Source organism: Labeo rohita, chromosome 8 (genome assembly GCF_022985175.1).
Source record: "Labeo rohita strain BAU-BD-2019 chromosome 8, IGBB_LRoh.1.0, whole genome shotgun sequence".
Taxonomy (NCBI): Eukaryota; Metazoa; Chordata; class Actinopteri; order Cypriniformes; family Cyprinidae; genus Labeo; species Labeo rohita.
The window spans coordinates 21,134,229-21,149,994 of NC_066876.1; the positions used below are offsets into that span (position 1 = coordinate 21,134,229).

The window sequence follows — 15,766 nt, forward strand, 5'->3', positions numbered from 1 at the left end:
ATGTCATTGAAGCTCAGCTTCCACAGTTTTCTCCTTTTTTGGAGTTCTTTTGTGACTGTGGCAGCATTTCAACCTGCACCAAACCGATACAGCCTCTACTCTGGACCCCATCCACAGTACAACTCAGCAAAACCGACAGCCAGGCATAAGTGAGTATCCATGAGCGAAATATTCATTCTCTTATCTGATGGCACAGATGGCCATATAGCTTTTGGATGTTACTAAATAATGTTACTGTATGTCATTTTTTCATTTAAAAATGTGTATGTAGTTATGTACAAATAAATGTTAACCAAGATTAATAAATGCTGTTAAAATTATTAGTTTGTGCTAACTACTGGTTGGCTAATGTTAAGATTTAAAACTTTATTCTAAAAAGTTTCTATATTTTTTGTTATATCTGATATTTACATTATTCTTCAATGTGGAAGTAAGCCTATGGACGAGACTTCCGGTTCATTAGCCGCTATAGGAAAATAATAATAAGAATAACAATGTGCAGTAAATGGCAAAACCGTTTGCAATACAAACCAGTGTGTATTAAGATAACACACTAAAATAATGAGGTAAAACACAACAATTTGCAATATCAAGCAGAAAAGCTAAAACTAGCTGGACGTGGAAGAGACCGGAAGCCAGACTCATAAAATTTACCAAAGGCTGTGCCCACTCTTACGGAAAAAAAAAAGTTGGAAAAGATTTGGTAACAACACTGCAAAAGGCTGATTCTTTCAGTGTGGAAAGAGAGGCAATATTTGTTTTTCTTGCTATTGACCACTTTAGTTAAATCCCCCCTACATACAACTTCATATAACGTCTCTGTTCAGGAACCACTGTGCATATGTTGTGGAGAAGAGTGTCTCGTTCACCTTTCAGGATGGAGCAACTCCCTTTATGAAGCCAGAGTACAACAAGTGTGCTTGGGGTCAGAAATGCCCAACTATAAAGTAAGACAGCTAATAATAATAACTGTCATGCACTTAATGTTTGTATAAATGCATTTGTTAGCTTGAGCTCATTTTGACACTCTGTCTGTTCTTACAGGTATCGCATGTACTACAAACCCATGTATAAAGTTGCATATAAGACTGTGACAGAGCTGGAGTGGAAATGCTGTCCTGGATATGCAGGTGTAGGTTGTACTGCGGTATATGGAATGAAAGCAAGGCCCCTATTCAAAGGACCACCACCTGCGCAGAAAGGGCCTATGCCTCGTTTTAAAGGCCCCATGCCAATGCAGAAAGGTCCTATGCCTCCTTTTAAAGGGCCAATGCCAATGCAGAAGGGTCCAATGCCTCCTTTTAAAAGACCTATGCCAATGCAGAAGGGTCCTATGCCTCCTTTTAAAGGGCCTGTGCCTGCACAGAAAGGTCCTATGCCTTCTTTTAAAGGGCCTGTGCCTGCACAGAAGGGTCCCATGCCTTCTTTTAAAGGGCCCATGCCTATGCAGAAGGGTCCAGTCCCTTCATATAAAGGTCAGTTTCCCTATCCCAGTTTCAGTGGAAACCCCTGGAATCAGCCTCAGGCACCATCTAATGGCATGAATGAATACCCAGGCCCTAATACTGGTCCCTCGTCCCGAGATACCTCAGCTGAACCTTCTCCTGACCACCAGGAACCGGAAGTAGATTATCCTGAACTGATGCCAGAGCCTCAAGATCTTGGCCACGATTTAATTCCAGAAGAGAATGAGCCAATCACAGACTACCAGAGTCCTCAGCCAGATCAGCATAGTTCTATACCAGAACATAGTGAGACAGAGCCTGTTCCCAATGCACAGGCGCCCTCTGGTGGTGGTGAAACAAACCAAGGTAAAAGAGCTATATATCACAGTTCTTTAGAGTCAGCATTTCTTTGTAGAAAATAAAGCTTTAAGTGTGTCCACACTAACTTAACAAATATTATCCATTCACAGATCATGATGAAAACAGTATTGAAGATGAGCGGTTGGACAGGATAGAAGAGGATGTGCAGCGACTCTCTCTTGGTCTTGAGACTCTCCGTGGTACAGTGACAGGCCTGGAGGATAGCTTGCGTGCTTCCCTTCGTGAAGACGCCAACCGAATGTTGACGGCTCTCATTTCTGCAGGACCCAGCCCTATCGCCGCTCCTTCCCTGTCTAGAGACTCTTCCGTAGGTTTCGGAGATCTGCCTGGAGGTGCACCGGATATTGAGGGTTCAGATATGGTGGGGCAGTTTCCAAACTTGGTGGATTTGGCTGAAAAGGTTTCAGAGCTCCGAGCAGAGCTCGTTGCAAAGGTATCTGAGCTTGAAGAGTTGAGAGGTGCAGTTGTGGGTCACAACAACACCCTTCAAAGACTGTCAAACGGGTCAGTGAACCTTACACCAACTGACTTTCAAAAGACCCTGGAGACAATGGTGGAGTCCAAAATGAGCGAAGCTCGGGTGGCCATCTTAGATGGCTTCGAAAAGCGTGTGGAGAGTGCTGAGGAGCGATGCAAGGGTCGTATGACAGAGGTGCGGCTCCAGTGCAAAGAGGAACTTTTGGATGGACAAGAGCAAATTGAGCAAGTCCTAGACATAAGGGCTACAGGATTGAGGACAGAACTCCAAAAACTGCAGGCTCAGCTTCAAGACCTGGAGCCTGAAGAAGGTTGCTGTATTGCTTTATCAGGTCTAACTGAAAGGCTAATTTATGTGGAACAGTCAGTGGGTGGCTTGAATGAGTCCCAAATGCACCTACGTGCCGAACTTGGTGGACACAAGGATCATATAGAGGGCATATTAGAGGGCCGACTGGCCTATGTGGAATCCAGGATGGACATTGCATTAAATCAAGAGGAAGCAAGCAATAACAAAAAAGTGCCTAGCAACCTTGAGGCGCAATTGGACGGGAAGCTTAAGGCTCTTGAAAGTCGTCTTTTGGCTGCAGTGGAGGAGCTAGGTAACGTCACAACACCAACTTTACTAGAGGGTCAGGTTGTGCCCACACTGGAGACAGAAGTAGAATCGCTCAGAAGAAGAGTTGAGGACGACTTGGTCCGCTTACAGAAACAACTTGAATCCATAGAGGTTATGTGTACTTCATCTTGTGTTCCACAGCCTGTTCTTACAGGATATGTAGCTCCTTTGGGAGCTGAGGAGGAGGCAAAGGAGGACAGCCACAAGGAAATTAATGGGAAACTTGATTTACAAGTGGAGAGACTGAACTTCCTCAATGCCACTCTATATAATCTTCTTGTCCAGCTGGCAGAGAAACAAGAGGAGGTAGGTCTTCAGAGTGAGGTGACCCTGCTGAAATTCAGCGTGAACTCCGTTAACAAGTCTCTCTGTGGCTTGCAAGAGTCTCTTGGCTCTGTGATCAGAGAAGTCGGCCAAACCAACCTCACCTGGCAAGAAAGAGAAGAAAGGCTTGCACAGCAAGTGAAGGGTGTGGTTCAGCTGGTGGGACGACAGGCGTCTATGTTGGGTACCGGAGAGCGAAAGTTGACCCGTCTGAAAGGGGAACTCCAGGATCTGCGGCGCAGAGTGGCCGGAGAGCTCCAGGGTTGTCGTTCCACTGCTTTGGGTGTCCAGAAGGAAGTGACTGAAGTCGGGGGTCGTGTTGCGCGCGTGGAGGGTCAGTGTGGAGGCCTTGCACACCTGGCTGATGACCTAGATAGAATTCGTGGAGAGCTGGAGAGACACTCTGATGGGTATCTGTCACATGTAAATAGCACCCTTGTTAACCATTCTCACCAGCTGTCTGAGCTCAGAGACAGCATCCAAAACTGCACTGGACAATCTGGGTCTACAAGGATAGCTGGGGACAATTTAGCTACAACACAACAAACGGCAGAACAACACGCAACAGAACCATCCCATCCCAGAGGAGACCAGTTTTCAGTACCCACAGAGTACAGAGGTGACTAGTAGTTCAAGTGCACAGTTCAATGTGCAGACAGTCTTTACTCGTAGGTACTATTATATAGTATCTTTCTCAGGAGACTCTTTTCTTACCAACATCAGTGTTGAAATTCAATCTTCCCAGTCTGTGGTGCTGCTGTTTTTTGTTTGTCTTTTAAATCATTTGTCTTTTGTGATTTTTTAAAGTATTTTATTAACTTTCACTTAGGGTTTTTAGGTAAAGTGTATTACTTTGTTCTTGTGAATATTTTTATATGAATTGGATGTCTGTCTTTGCATTTTATTATTATTATTTTTTTTTGTAGGGCTATAAATTAGAAAGACTGTTGTGTTCATATAGGTAAACCTGAAACCTTTTTTTCTGTGTGTGTGTGTGTGTGTGTGTGTGTTTGTACCTTTATATATGGTTTGTGAAAGCTGGTTCTTAATAAAATTCATTTTTTACTTTATGAGGTTTGCATATTACTGTGTATTATTGGTCTCCAAGAGAAAATATTCAAACAGAAACAGGCTAATAATTCCACTCTTTAATGGCATGACATGAAGTAGATTTAAAAATGTATAATTTCTAATCTAGATTTTTAGATGCTAACAAGACATGACAAAAAATCTACAAAATTATCAACTGATATCATATGTGAGTTCCTGTTGTAATGAGTGAACCACAGTTTAGATCATAGCAGCATCTGGGAATGAAAACAGAACATACAGTACAATTAGTTGAGCTGTTGTATCATCAAAACCTGGCCAAAACTTAGACCTGTACTTCTGTGTATTTGTGAAACCAACATCCAGTATCTGAAATGTTTTATTTAAGGTTTTCTAACATTTAAATTTGTTAGTGCTGTCAAACAATTAATCACAATTAATCGCATCTAAAATAAAAAAATTTGTTTACATAATATATGTGACCCTGGATCACAAAACCAGTCATAAGGGTCATTTTTGAGATTTATACATCATTTGAAAGCTGAATAAATAAGTTTTCCATTGATGTATGGTTTGTTAGGATAGGACAATATTTGGCCGAGATACAACTAGATACAACAGGAATCTGAGGGTGCAAAAAAAATCAAAATATTGAGAAAATTGCGTTTAAAGTTCTTCAAATCATGTTCTTAACAATGCATATGACTAATCAAATTAAGTTTTCATACATTTACAATAGGAATTTTACAAAATATCTTCATAGAACATGATCTTTACTTAATTTTCTAATGATTTTTGCCATAAAAGAAAAATTAATAATTCTGACCCATACAATGTATTTTTGGCTATTGCTACAAATAAACCCCAGCGACTTAAGACTGGTTTTGTTGTCCAGAGTCACATATGTGTGCTGTGTATATATATTATGTCTATATAAATACACACACATGTATATATTTAAGAAAAATATGTTATCTTCATATAGTAAATATATTTACATATAATTTAACCCTCTATGGTACGCAATATGATATCAATGAGGAAACAATTATTTGTGATGTTTTTCCTGCTTAAAATTGGACACTATAACAATATCAATAAAGATTTTTATAAATGATTTATTTATTTATTTATTTTTTAAAAGTTTGTTGCCTCAAGGCAACATTGTACCACAATTGACAAAATGAAACATTTGATATTTTCATGCAGAAAAAAAATAATCAGTTTATTTAAAACACCAATTTCTTTAATCAAACATTTGAACAAATAGATTTATCACACTTTTAATGTTTTGCACATCTCATATTTAACAAAAAGTAAGATTTCATACTCACATGTTGCTTTCAGGCAACACTGTACCATCGTGGATCACAAGTATAACTAAACTATCATATCTGTTATCATACCAAAACATTATAATTAGTGTTGTTTCAAAGTAAAAAAAAATAAAATTATCATAACCTTATGTTAATATATAACTTTTCCTTACAAGCATGGACATACGCACACAAGCACATGCATGTAAAATCTCCTTCCTCACTAATGACTCCTCACTGCTTGTGAAAGCTGAGGAAGCACTTCCTCTCAACAGAATATGTTTAGATATTGTATATGAATTACAATTCTTATAAATGCATTACAATATCATGCAAAAATGGAAAATACATTTAGATAATTCTAACTTTTTTCTTACAAATATCATATACATGTATGCTATGCTATATGCCTGGTATGGCCATATGTGATTCCATTACGGTACAATGTTGCTTTGAGGCAACATGCAGTTTTTTGTCATTTCCTATGATATATTTAATGATATATTATGAAAAGTTTTTGAAAATACTTCTTTACTAATCAGTGAAGGTGATTCAGATTTTTTGTTGGCAATTATATGGATGAAAATTGATGAAAACTGCACCTTTCTCTGGACAAAAAAAAGGGGGAGTCATGTAACATGTGCACATGTCCTGAAAGAGGAAGCAAAACAGACCCCTATAGGTCATGTGGCCACTTTTTTGCAATTTCATTTGTTAGTATTTGACTTCTTCTTTACTAAGATAGCATTGACTCATTAAATGGGTGGCTCATTTTATTTAAAAAAACAAAAATAGGCTGTGTTGCCTACCATAGAGGGTTAAATTCTATGAATATAAATATATACATGGAAATACATAGATTTTTTTTTTTTTTTTAGATATATGCTGTGTGTGTATTCATATTTACATCAAAAAATATATGCAGTACACACACATATGTTATGTAAACAAAAACTTTTATTCTGGATGCGATTAATCGTTTGACATTTAAAAACTTTGCATATAACTTTTTAGTGACTATTTAGGTATGTTGGTGCTGATACTTACTAACAGTTGCCCTGCTGTTTCAGGTTTTTTATGTATTTGATTATGCCAAAGGCATCATATCCAAGCGCTGCCGCTGCCAGCAAAGCAAAAATCTTAAAGAAAGAGCAAAATGAAAAAAGTGTGAAAAAAACAACAATGGTGAAAGCACAAGGGTACATTAGGATCTCATTTTGTAAAATATGATAAGAGACTTTTATTACTTTGTCTTTTAAGAATATCCCTTTTAGTCACAAACTTGTGCTAATTTACTCACCGAACCAAAAACTTCCCCGGCACTTTCCCGCCCCCAGCTAAGACAGACAAGAGAAGTAACAAGAAGGATGAGCGATCCTGTGGTTGCTCTAAAGAAGTCCTATAATACAAAGGAGAACATATGACTTTTTCTTTTTTTCATTTATTTTTCAGTACTAAATGTAAAGAAAGAGGTTGAGAATAAAAGGTATTGAGTAAGCTGCAAAAAATCTAGATAATCCAATATCCAGTACATGAATATTTTTACCAGCCATTGTAAATACATCAGCGATAGGTGCATGTAGGTTTGCAGGTCCATGGCATAAACGATGAACATGAAAATGGCCCAGACCAGCTCTGTAATGCAGCCCCAAAGGTAGCATACAAAGGACACTGCTTTACAAATAGTCGCAATGGCACATATAGTCTATGAAAACAAATATAAAATAATTAAAACAAATCTTTCTGTATAAATATATGCATTTCTCTGATCACATACGCACAGTTGTTCAGTATGAATCAACTACAGCTTGTAATAAATGTATCAAATAAAAGTATCATGTTTAATTCTACTTTAAACTAATTAGATTAGTAAATTATTCATTTGGAATCAATATGAATCTTGACTAGCTTCATTTCTTTGGGCAGACTTACAATTTCAAGAGCTAAAATCTTCCCCTTTGGTGACCAGATGAAGTTGGTGTTTTGCTCAGTGGCTGAAAATGGCTGGTTATCTTCTTTTGTGTCTACCATCTTGATCCTGTAACTTCATTAAAAATAATAAAGAAGCAGGTACAGTAACAGATAATGTGTGCATAAAAAAGTATTCTTATACTTAATGAGCATATGAAGTGTATTAACTTACAGAGAGAGATAGAGACCAATAGCTTTTGTGCCTTTATACTAAATGTATTTAGGTCACTTTTTTTGTGAATACCTACAAACTACATAGTTCTGTTTTTATCATGGTGCTGAGGTGCTATATGTGTGGTTTTAACTGTTGTTATGGTGATCTAAATGCACGCAATCACTGTATTTTAAAACCAAAAGGGTTACATATTTCATTTTTAAAATGAACACGGAAAAAAAAAATCCCTCAGGCAGAAACTTGTTAAGCATAAAACTGAAATATACACTTAACTACTGAAATATATATATAGTGGGCTATAAATTATTTAAAAATCTGATCAGAGCTTTGATATCAAATACTGATGCATCAAATACCTGATAAGAAGCTGTTGAATAAATCGCTCGGATGGGATGCTTTCACAACGGTGCTTTATGAAGTAAAGCAGATGTGAAACTAATGACATAAATCTATTGCACAACCTAATACAACTCAGACCCAACACGAGTAACTCCTCCTAAAACTACTAAAGAATGTTGCATGTTGACACATGTTTTCAAGTGGAAGTAGGCTTATTTCACTCTTTTGCTGCGGGTTGTTTTTACTCCGCGGGTTAAAGCCAGGCTGCGAATGACTTGGGGTTGATTAATTAAGTTGGCTTGAGAAAGCCAACTTACTGATATGCTATTTAAACTTAAAGTTATTATTATTCTTCTGAGACTAAAATTTCTGACTGCTACTCCTTCTAGAGCTTTAACTCTACAAACTGCAAACTCAGCCCAGATCTTCAGACTGGTCTGACTCGAGTTGCTATATCTTTTCTAACTGATCGGACTTACGGTTTTCCTAAAAAATTTAAAACTCTGAAAAATCCCATAGACACTGACGGAATGTTCAAATGAGCCAACACTTTTCAAATTCCAACTGTCAAAATCCCCAGAATCCTTTGAGACTCAATCAAACTTCCCTTCTATGTACTGTATTTCTAATCCATTCAAACTCATTCAAACTCATCTATCTATCTAAATCTCATTACTATCAATCTATCTATCTATCTATCTATCTATCTATCTATCTATCTATCTATCTATCATTCAAATCTATCATTCTATGTATCTATCTATCTATCTATCTATCTATCTATCTATCTATCTATCTATCTAATCTATCATCTAACCATTACTATCTATCTATCTATCTATCTATCTATCTATCTATCTATCTATCTATCTATCTATCTATCTATCTATCTATCTAATCTATTATCTATCTATCTATCTATCTATCTAACTATCATCTATCTATCTATCTATCTATCTATCTATCTATCTATCTATCTATCTATCTATCTATCTATCTATCTATCTATCTATCTATCTATCTATCTATCTGTCTATCTATCTATCTATCTATCTATCTATCTATCTATCTAGGACCCTAGTAACCCAAACCCACACAGACATATCTTCAAATCTGAATGTCATAGAGACATGGGGGTTGGTTCATTCATACTGGCAAGCAGCCTTTGGTGTGTCATCATTGGCAGCTTTTAAGCCACTCCCTAGCAACCAAACAGAGTACCCTAGCAACCGTTTAGCAAGTCCTATATCTCTACATCAGAACATCTGACTGTGTTCTTTTGACTCATGCTAGCAAATATGAATCCTTAAGATGCTAGTCATGCTAGCAGTGAATACCTACATGCTAAAAGTGATTAGCTAAGTGCTAAATCAGGTTAAGAACATGCTAAGAACTCTATAACACTCCATAGTAATGATCTGTGACAACTAGTAACAGTCTAGCAACCACCCTAGCAACCACCCCAATTACTCTAGCAACTGCATAGCAACACCCTTGCAACCACCCTGGATACCCTAGCAACGGCATAGCAACACCTTTGCAACGACCCTGGGTACCCTAGCAACCGCATAGCAACTCCCTACCAACCACCCTGGATACCCTAGCAATGGCATAGCAACACTTTAGTAACCACCCTGGATACCTTAGCAACCGGCCTAGCAACCACCCCGAGTACCCTAGCAACTGCATATCAACACCTTAGCAACCACCCTGGGTACCCTAGAAACCGCCCTGGATACTTTAGCAATGTCATAGCAACACCTTAGCAACCACCCTGGGTACCCTAGCAACTGCCCTAGCAACCACCCCGAATACCCTAGCAACCACATAGCAACCGCATGGCAACACCCTAGCAACCACCCCTGTTACCTTAGCAACTGCATAGCAACACCCTAGCAACCACCCTGGGTATCCTAGCAACCGCCCTAGCAACCACCCTGGTTACCATAGCAACTGCATAGCAACACCCTAGCAACCACACTGGATACCCTAGCAACCACATAGCAACCGCATGGCAACACCCTAGCAACCACCCCTGTTACATTAGCAACTGCATAGCAACACCCTAGCAACCACCCTGGGTACCCTAGCAACCGGCCTAGCAACCACCCTGATTACCACAGCAACTGCATAGCAACACCATAGCAACCACCCCGAATACCCTAGCAACCACATAGCAACCGCATGGCAACACCCTAGCAACCACGGCTGTTACCTTAGCAACTGCATAGCAACACCCTAGCAACCACCCTGGGTGCCCTAGCAACCGCCCTAGCAACCACCCTGGATACCCTAGCAAAGGCATAGCACACCTTAGCAACCACCCTGGGTACCTTAGCAACCGCCCTAGCAACCACCCTGAGTACCCTAGAAACCGCATAGCAACACCCTAGCAACCACCCGTTATCATATTAATAAAATGGTAAACACATTAGCAACATGCTAGTAAAATGCTAATCATGCTAGAATCATTCTAGTAACTTGCTAATTATGTTATCTGTCTATATATCTATCTCTGACAGACTGTATTGCCTTCAAAACATTCAAACTTTAACCTTTTAAAACTACTTTAGACTTCAAACTATTTCAGACTGAAAACCATCAAATGTAAAGTCTTTTTAAAACTTCTTAAACTTTTCAAATTTTATAAACTTTTCAAACTTTTTAAAACTTTCTGTTCTGGCTTTCTCAAGCCAACTTAAAGTTTGTCTCTAGTTTGTATTGTATTAATTTGTGTTAATCGATATTAATGATAATTCTTAAAAAAGGGTTCTTAAGGGTTCTGTAACAGTCTATATTAATGTAATTTATGTTACTGATTAAAGTATTTATTAAATATTTAAGTGTTTGATGTAGTAAAAAAAAAAAAAAAACAGATAAATGTAATAAATATGATCATCATGACATCAGGAATCAATAAATCAATAATTATGTGCCCATTTTCGACCCCGCCAAATTATTACCCCCTCTCGTTCAACACGGTACTGCATACTGGTGTGGTACAACACCGGCCCACTTCAGGCACTGGCTGGATTTAATAATCAGACCTGGCAACCCTACTAGCCGTTTCTCACCTGAGGCGCAACCGCCCACAAGGCTATAGGCGCTGACATGCACTTTTGTCTGTACTTGTGTTTTGTAAACTTGTAAATGTACGCGGAAACTTCCAACAGCCCATGCCAGACCGACAGAGGCCGCTCCCACGATAGTTGATTGACATGAGCGTCTTACCTCAGATCAGCTGTAACAGTCCAACCTCCATTGTTTTGATGCCGGAGCAGGGATGTAAGTTAGACAAGAATATCTCTGATTGAGCGATTGAGGTGTTGTGTTGCTGGATGTAATAATGAACATAGTGGTCATCAAATTTACTTCCGACATCTGAGCCCCGAAGATGCAGTGGATTACGTTTGTTTGTGAAGGGAATGCGCCTCCCGATCTACATATATCCGTCTATGTTCACGCAAATCATTTGTGATCCAGCTTCACTTACAGCAGAAGTGAGTATAAGGGGTTTTTTTATGAATCTTTGCGATCGCCTTTCCTAATAATGTACTAGTTAGCAAGTTTAGCGGCTAAAGTAAACAAGCTCGTCACTCCACAGAGAGAAGAGAGGGGCGGGGCGATCAGAGCTCATTAACATTTAAAGCAGCCTCGACCAGAATGAAATGATTTTTGCAGAGCTGATTTTGGCAAGGTAAAAAGAATGCTGTTTTACACATCCATTGAGAATTTTTAACCAAAGTATATTATAGAGTTTTCATTAAGACCCTAAAGAATCATATCAACTTGTGGAAAATGGGCATCCGATGACCCCTTTAAGTGTTGTAAGTTACCTATCAAACTCTCAAATTTTCATAAACAAGCCTTAGAATCCTGGAAGTTTGCTTTTAACCACAATATGTATTCAGTATGTATAATATATTGTTTTGTGAAGCGCTCATAACTGCATGTGATGCTGTCCATATGCCACCTGTTCCCTCTGTACTATTATAATACATGAATTTGAAATTAAAAAAAAAAAGAAAAGAACTTGTGAAACGTCATCAGTTGTTGCCCTAGTGTTCCTTCCTGACACCGGATGCTCTACCATTATAGGTGGGACTGTATAATTGGTCAAAAAATTTGAATGTTTGTATATGAAGCAAAACATATCATGAGCAATATTAACGATCATGAAAGCTTGAACATTTGAATTTATGACGTGGTTTCAATGCATGGGTCCTGATGAAATACTAGAAAAATCACTCACAGTACCAGAGATTAATAAATAATCAAGATTTATTTTTACAAGTTTCTCCTTCGTCTTGACACTGTGTAATATGTTGTTTCTGGTTAACTGTTTGTTTATAAGTGTCATGGATTTGATCTGCATAACTCTCACTTGAACATTTTGTATTATTTCATGTTATTTTGCTGTAAAACATAAAAATGAAATAAACATTGGTTCTTGTTATCATAAAACAGATTCAGAATTTTCAGTTTTGGGCTGTCAAATGATTAATCACATACAAAATAAAAGTTTGAGTTTGCCTAATATATGTGTGTGTACTGTGTGTAATTATTATGTATATATTTAAGAAATATTTACAAGTATATGTATTTATTATCATTTTTATATAATTTATATATAAATAAAAATATTTTGTACATAACATATTTCTCTTAAATATATACATTAATTTGTGTGTATTTATATATACATAATAATTACCCACAGTACACACATATATTGGGCAAAATTCAACTTCTATTTCGTATGTGATTAATCACGATTAAACATTTGACAGCCCTATTATATATATATATATATATATATATAATTTCAGTAAAATAAAATTTGTAGTTATTGAATCACAGAAGCAACAAACCCTTTTTTTTCAACAGGATAACTTATTCTTTATTGAATTTCCTTCATGGATTCCATAGAACAATACAACAGAATTTCTGGATAATTTTGGTGATTGAGTTTTCAGCATGGTCATAACCACTGTCATCAATATCTTCATAAACGCTAAGAATATATCATACACATTAAATACAGCACAACCCAAAGGCATCGAGAGTTTCACAAGACATATCAAACACCACTAACAACGGAGAAGTTGAGTAGCATATTCATTTGTAGGAGGAGAAGAGTGGGCCAGAGTAGACAACGGAAGAGAAAGAGAGAGAAAGACAGAGAGAGAATGAGGGAGGGAGAGACACACTAATACATTTAGCAGGCCGACGGCCTTCTACCCAAAAGCGAAACCTGGTTTTCCCCAAAGTCACAGGCAAATTAAAGAGTCTGAAAAAATACCAAATAGATAGTTATAAGTCTGGGTAAGCTTGCATTATGAGCATCTGATCATGCAATAATATAAAGGATCTCATCATAACAACATCTGCTGCATCAGCCCTAAATAAAACGATGAGCAACTCAGGGCAAAAACTAATCTGGTGCATTTACTAGATCCTTGCATCTGAAAGTGCTAGACTTTAATATATACTGTTTGAATACTATACAAAACAATATAGACTTTATTGCATCAGTTAACCTGCCATAAACGCGGTTCAATGATAAATTTCGTAGCTAATTTAAACGACCCCCCCTTAATTCCAGCCGAGAGGTCAAGCTATCATATACACCAGATATTTTTGATCATCTGCATTTTAAGTGATTGATCAAGCAGAAAAAAAAATCTAAACTGGCATTCGGGTGATGTTTTAATGCAAATCATGGAAAGGTCACACTACAGCAGTTCATGATATCGGTGCTTTATATATATATTTTTATATGTACATCTGAAAATATACCACAATATCACAGGCTTAAATCCTGTAATATTGCATATGCTTTTGAGAGAGGGAAACAAGAAAATATTGATGAAATTGAAACTGGCACGTATATCTACATTACTGACATCTCAACACACAGGATTGATTCTCTCTGTCCGGTGCTCACACAACACAAACAAAACCCCAGTCCATATATATATATATATATTTATATATCTATTTTTAGCATCCTCTAACTGAAACGGCACTACATCAACACAGCACTCAGAGGCATTGTGTCATGAACAACCATGCTAATTCTGCACTGAGAACGCATGTGCTTTTCATAAGACAAAGATTTTTGAGAGAGAGAACTAAACAAGGTTAACATTTGCAGTCAGGAAATGAGAAATGCTTTAAGATACCCTTGACCGTTTTGGTTGCTGGTTGAAATAATGTGGTCCCTCCATGAGTTTGGGAATGATTCTGCCCACGGTAGCCCTGGACGCCCCCCACCGCCTCAGCCTCAGTCACATCAGTGCTCCATCCCACCCATGAAGAAATAAAAACCAACTTAATACCAAACAAAATTGGTCAACATACATTTATAAATGGAACAAACTGTACCAAACCACGACCCACCAGAGGTAAACATTTTCAAGGAAGAAATTCTGTGGGGCTTTGTGAATTGTTTTCACATTATTAGTATTATATTTATTTGGGGTCTCTAAATTGAACTAGACTACAGTGGAATAATCCCATACATATCTTTAGGAAATATTTAGATTTATATATTCATTTATAATGATATCTATACAGCACAGACAAATACATTCTCTCAAGTTTAGCATTACTATTGTCAACATCATCAATTCGAAATTCATATAGCAACAGGACTCATATACTTTTTCATATTTTGGTACAGTATTCAAGTGTTTTGAAATTTGATCAAACTTTTTTAGTTGTATACGTCACAATAATAAACAGCACATTAAAATTCCTCCGCTCTATCCCCCTCCCATCTATATGTGATTTCAGATTAGACCCCCCACTCCCCTCCCTCCCACCCCTCTTATCTTTCACAGATGTGAGCACAGACACACAAACAGGAGGAAGTGTGGGGTTGTGGTTAGGGTTCAGGCACCACACTGCTAGAGTCGCACGATCAACTTCTTTCTGTGGAAAAACAGGCAGACACACACATGCTACCTGAGATTATGCTGACATGAAAACTCTACATCCTGTTTTGTCTAAATAAATCTGAAATTAAAGGTTTAGTTCACCCAAAAATTAAAATTCTGTCATTAATTACTCACCCTCATGTTGTTCCAAACCTGTAAGACTTTCATTCATCTTCGGAACACAAATTAAAATATTTTTGATGAAATCGTAGTGCTTGCAAACCCTGCATAGACAGCAACGCAACTGACAAGGCCCAGAAAGGAAGTAAGGACATTGTTAAAAATAGTCATTTAAGTGTGCTAAAACTTCCTGCTGCCAGCTGGTGGCATTATGACTACAACTGAATATTGGCATGTAGACGTCTTCAATCCAGGACTTTGATCAAACATATGAAGTTTGGGGCAGATTGAACATGGTATGTTTGAGTTAGTGTAAAACGTAACATATCCTCTTGCCAGCAGGTGGTGCTATGATTACAACAGAATATTGGGTTTATATGTGTTCAGGTCAGGACTCTTATCGAACAGGTGAAGTTTGGGGCAGATCAGATATTGTATGGCTGAGTTATAACAACTTCCTTTCACATGGTGAAACATCAAACCCACAGACCCACCCTTTAACAAAAACAAAAAGTAGAGTAGAGTGACCAAATTGAATGTTGATTTCTTTAAATCTCTATGTGGAGTTTGTTACAGCGTAAAACATGTCACTTCCTGTTGCCAGCAGG

General features: G+C 37.7%; 2 protein-coding genes across 4 annotated transcripts; one reads left to right on the forward strand and one right to left on the reverse strand.

The window, feature by feature from the left end:
- On the forward strand, positions 1–3,950 carry emilin3a (elastin microfibril interfacer 3a). Its single transcript, XM_051117877.1, has 4 exons — positions 1–149; positions 828–947; positions 1,045–1,811; positions 1,916–3,950. The coding sequence occupies exons 1-4, from the start codon at positions 1–3 to the stop codon at positions 3,871–3,873; spliced, it is 2,994 nt and encodes a 997-aa protein (XP_050973834.1). The 3' UTR covers positions 3,874–3,950.
- Positions 3,951–4,379: 429 nt separating this feature from the next.
- Positions 4,380–8,227, reverse strand: plp2a (proteolipid protein 2a). Of its 3 annotated transcripts, none has more exons than XM_051118055.1 (6): positions 8,115–8,227; positions 7,545–7,656; positions 7,159–7,317; positions 6,913–7,011; positions 6,660–6,751; positions 4,380–4,553 (listed from the first exon to the last, which is right to left on the reverse strand). In XM_051118055.1, coding segments are annotated over exons 1-6 (552 nt in total). In that variant the 5' UTR covers positions 8,204–8,227; the 3' UTR covers positions 4,380–4,552. The 3 variants fall into 3 exon arrangements, with proteins under 3 accessions (XP_050974012.1, XP_050974013.1, XP_050974014.1); XM_051118056.1 differs by having other exon boundaries at positions 7,545–7,650; positions 8,115–8,199; XM_051118057.1 differs by lacking the exon at positions 4,380–4,553 and having other exon boundaries at positions 6,913–6,949.
- Between the last annotated feature and the right edge of the window lie 7,539 nt (positions 8,228–15,766).

Excerpts from the sequence above, each read along its gene's own strand:
- emilin3a (XM_051117877.1), top strand. The coding sequence starts at position 1 with ATGTCATTGAAGCTCAGCTTCCACAGTTTTCTCCTTTTTTGGAGTTCT. Across the intron at positions 948-1,044 it reads CAGAAATGCCCAACTATAAA|GTATCGCATGTACTACAAAC; the intron begins GTAAGACAGCTA and ends CTGTTCTTACAG. Across the intron at positions 1,812-1,915 it reads TGGTGGTGAAACAAACCAAG|ATCATGATGAAAACAGTATT; the intron begins GTAAAAGAGCTA and ends ATCCATTCACAG.
- plp2a (XM_051118055.1), bottom strand. The coding sequence starts at position 8,203 with ATGTCATTAGTTTCACATCTGCTTTACTTCATAAAGCACCGTTGTGAA. Across the intron at positions 7,318-7,544 it reads AGATTTTAGCTCTTGAAATT|ACTATATGTGCCATTGCGAC; the intron begins GTAAGTCTGCCC and ends TTGTTTTCATAG. Across the intron at positions 7,012-7,158 it reads TGATGTATTTACAATGGCTG|GACTTCTTTAGAGCAACCAC; the intron begins GTAAAAATATTC and ends TTTGTATTATAG.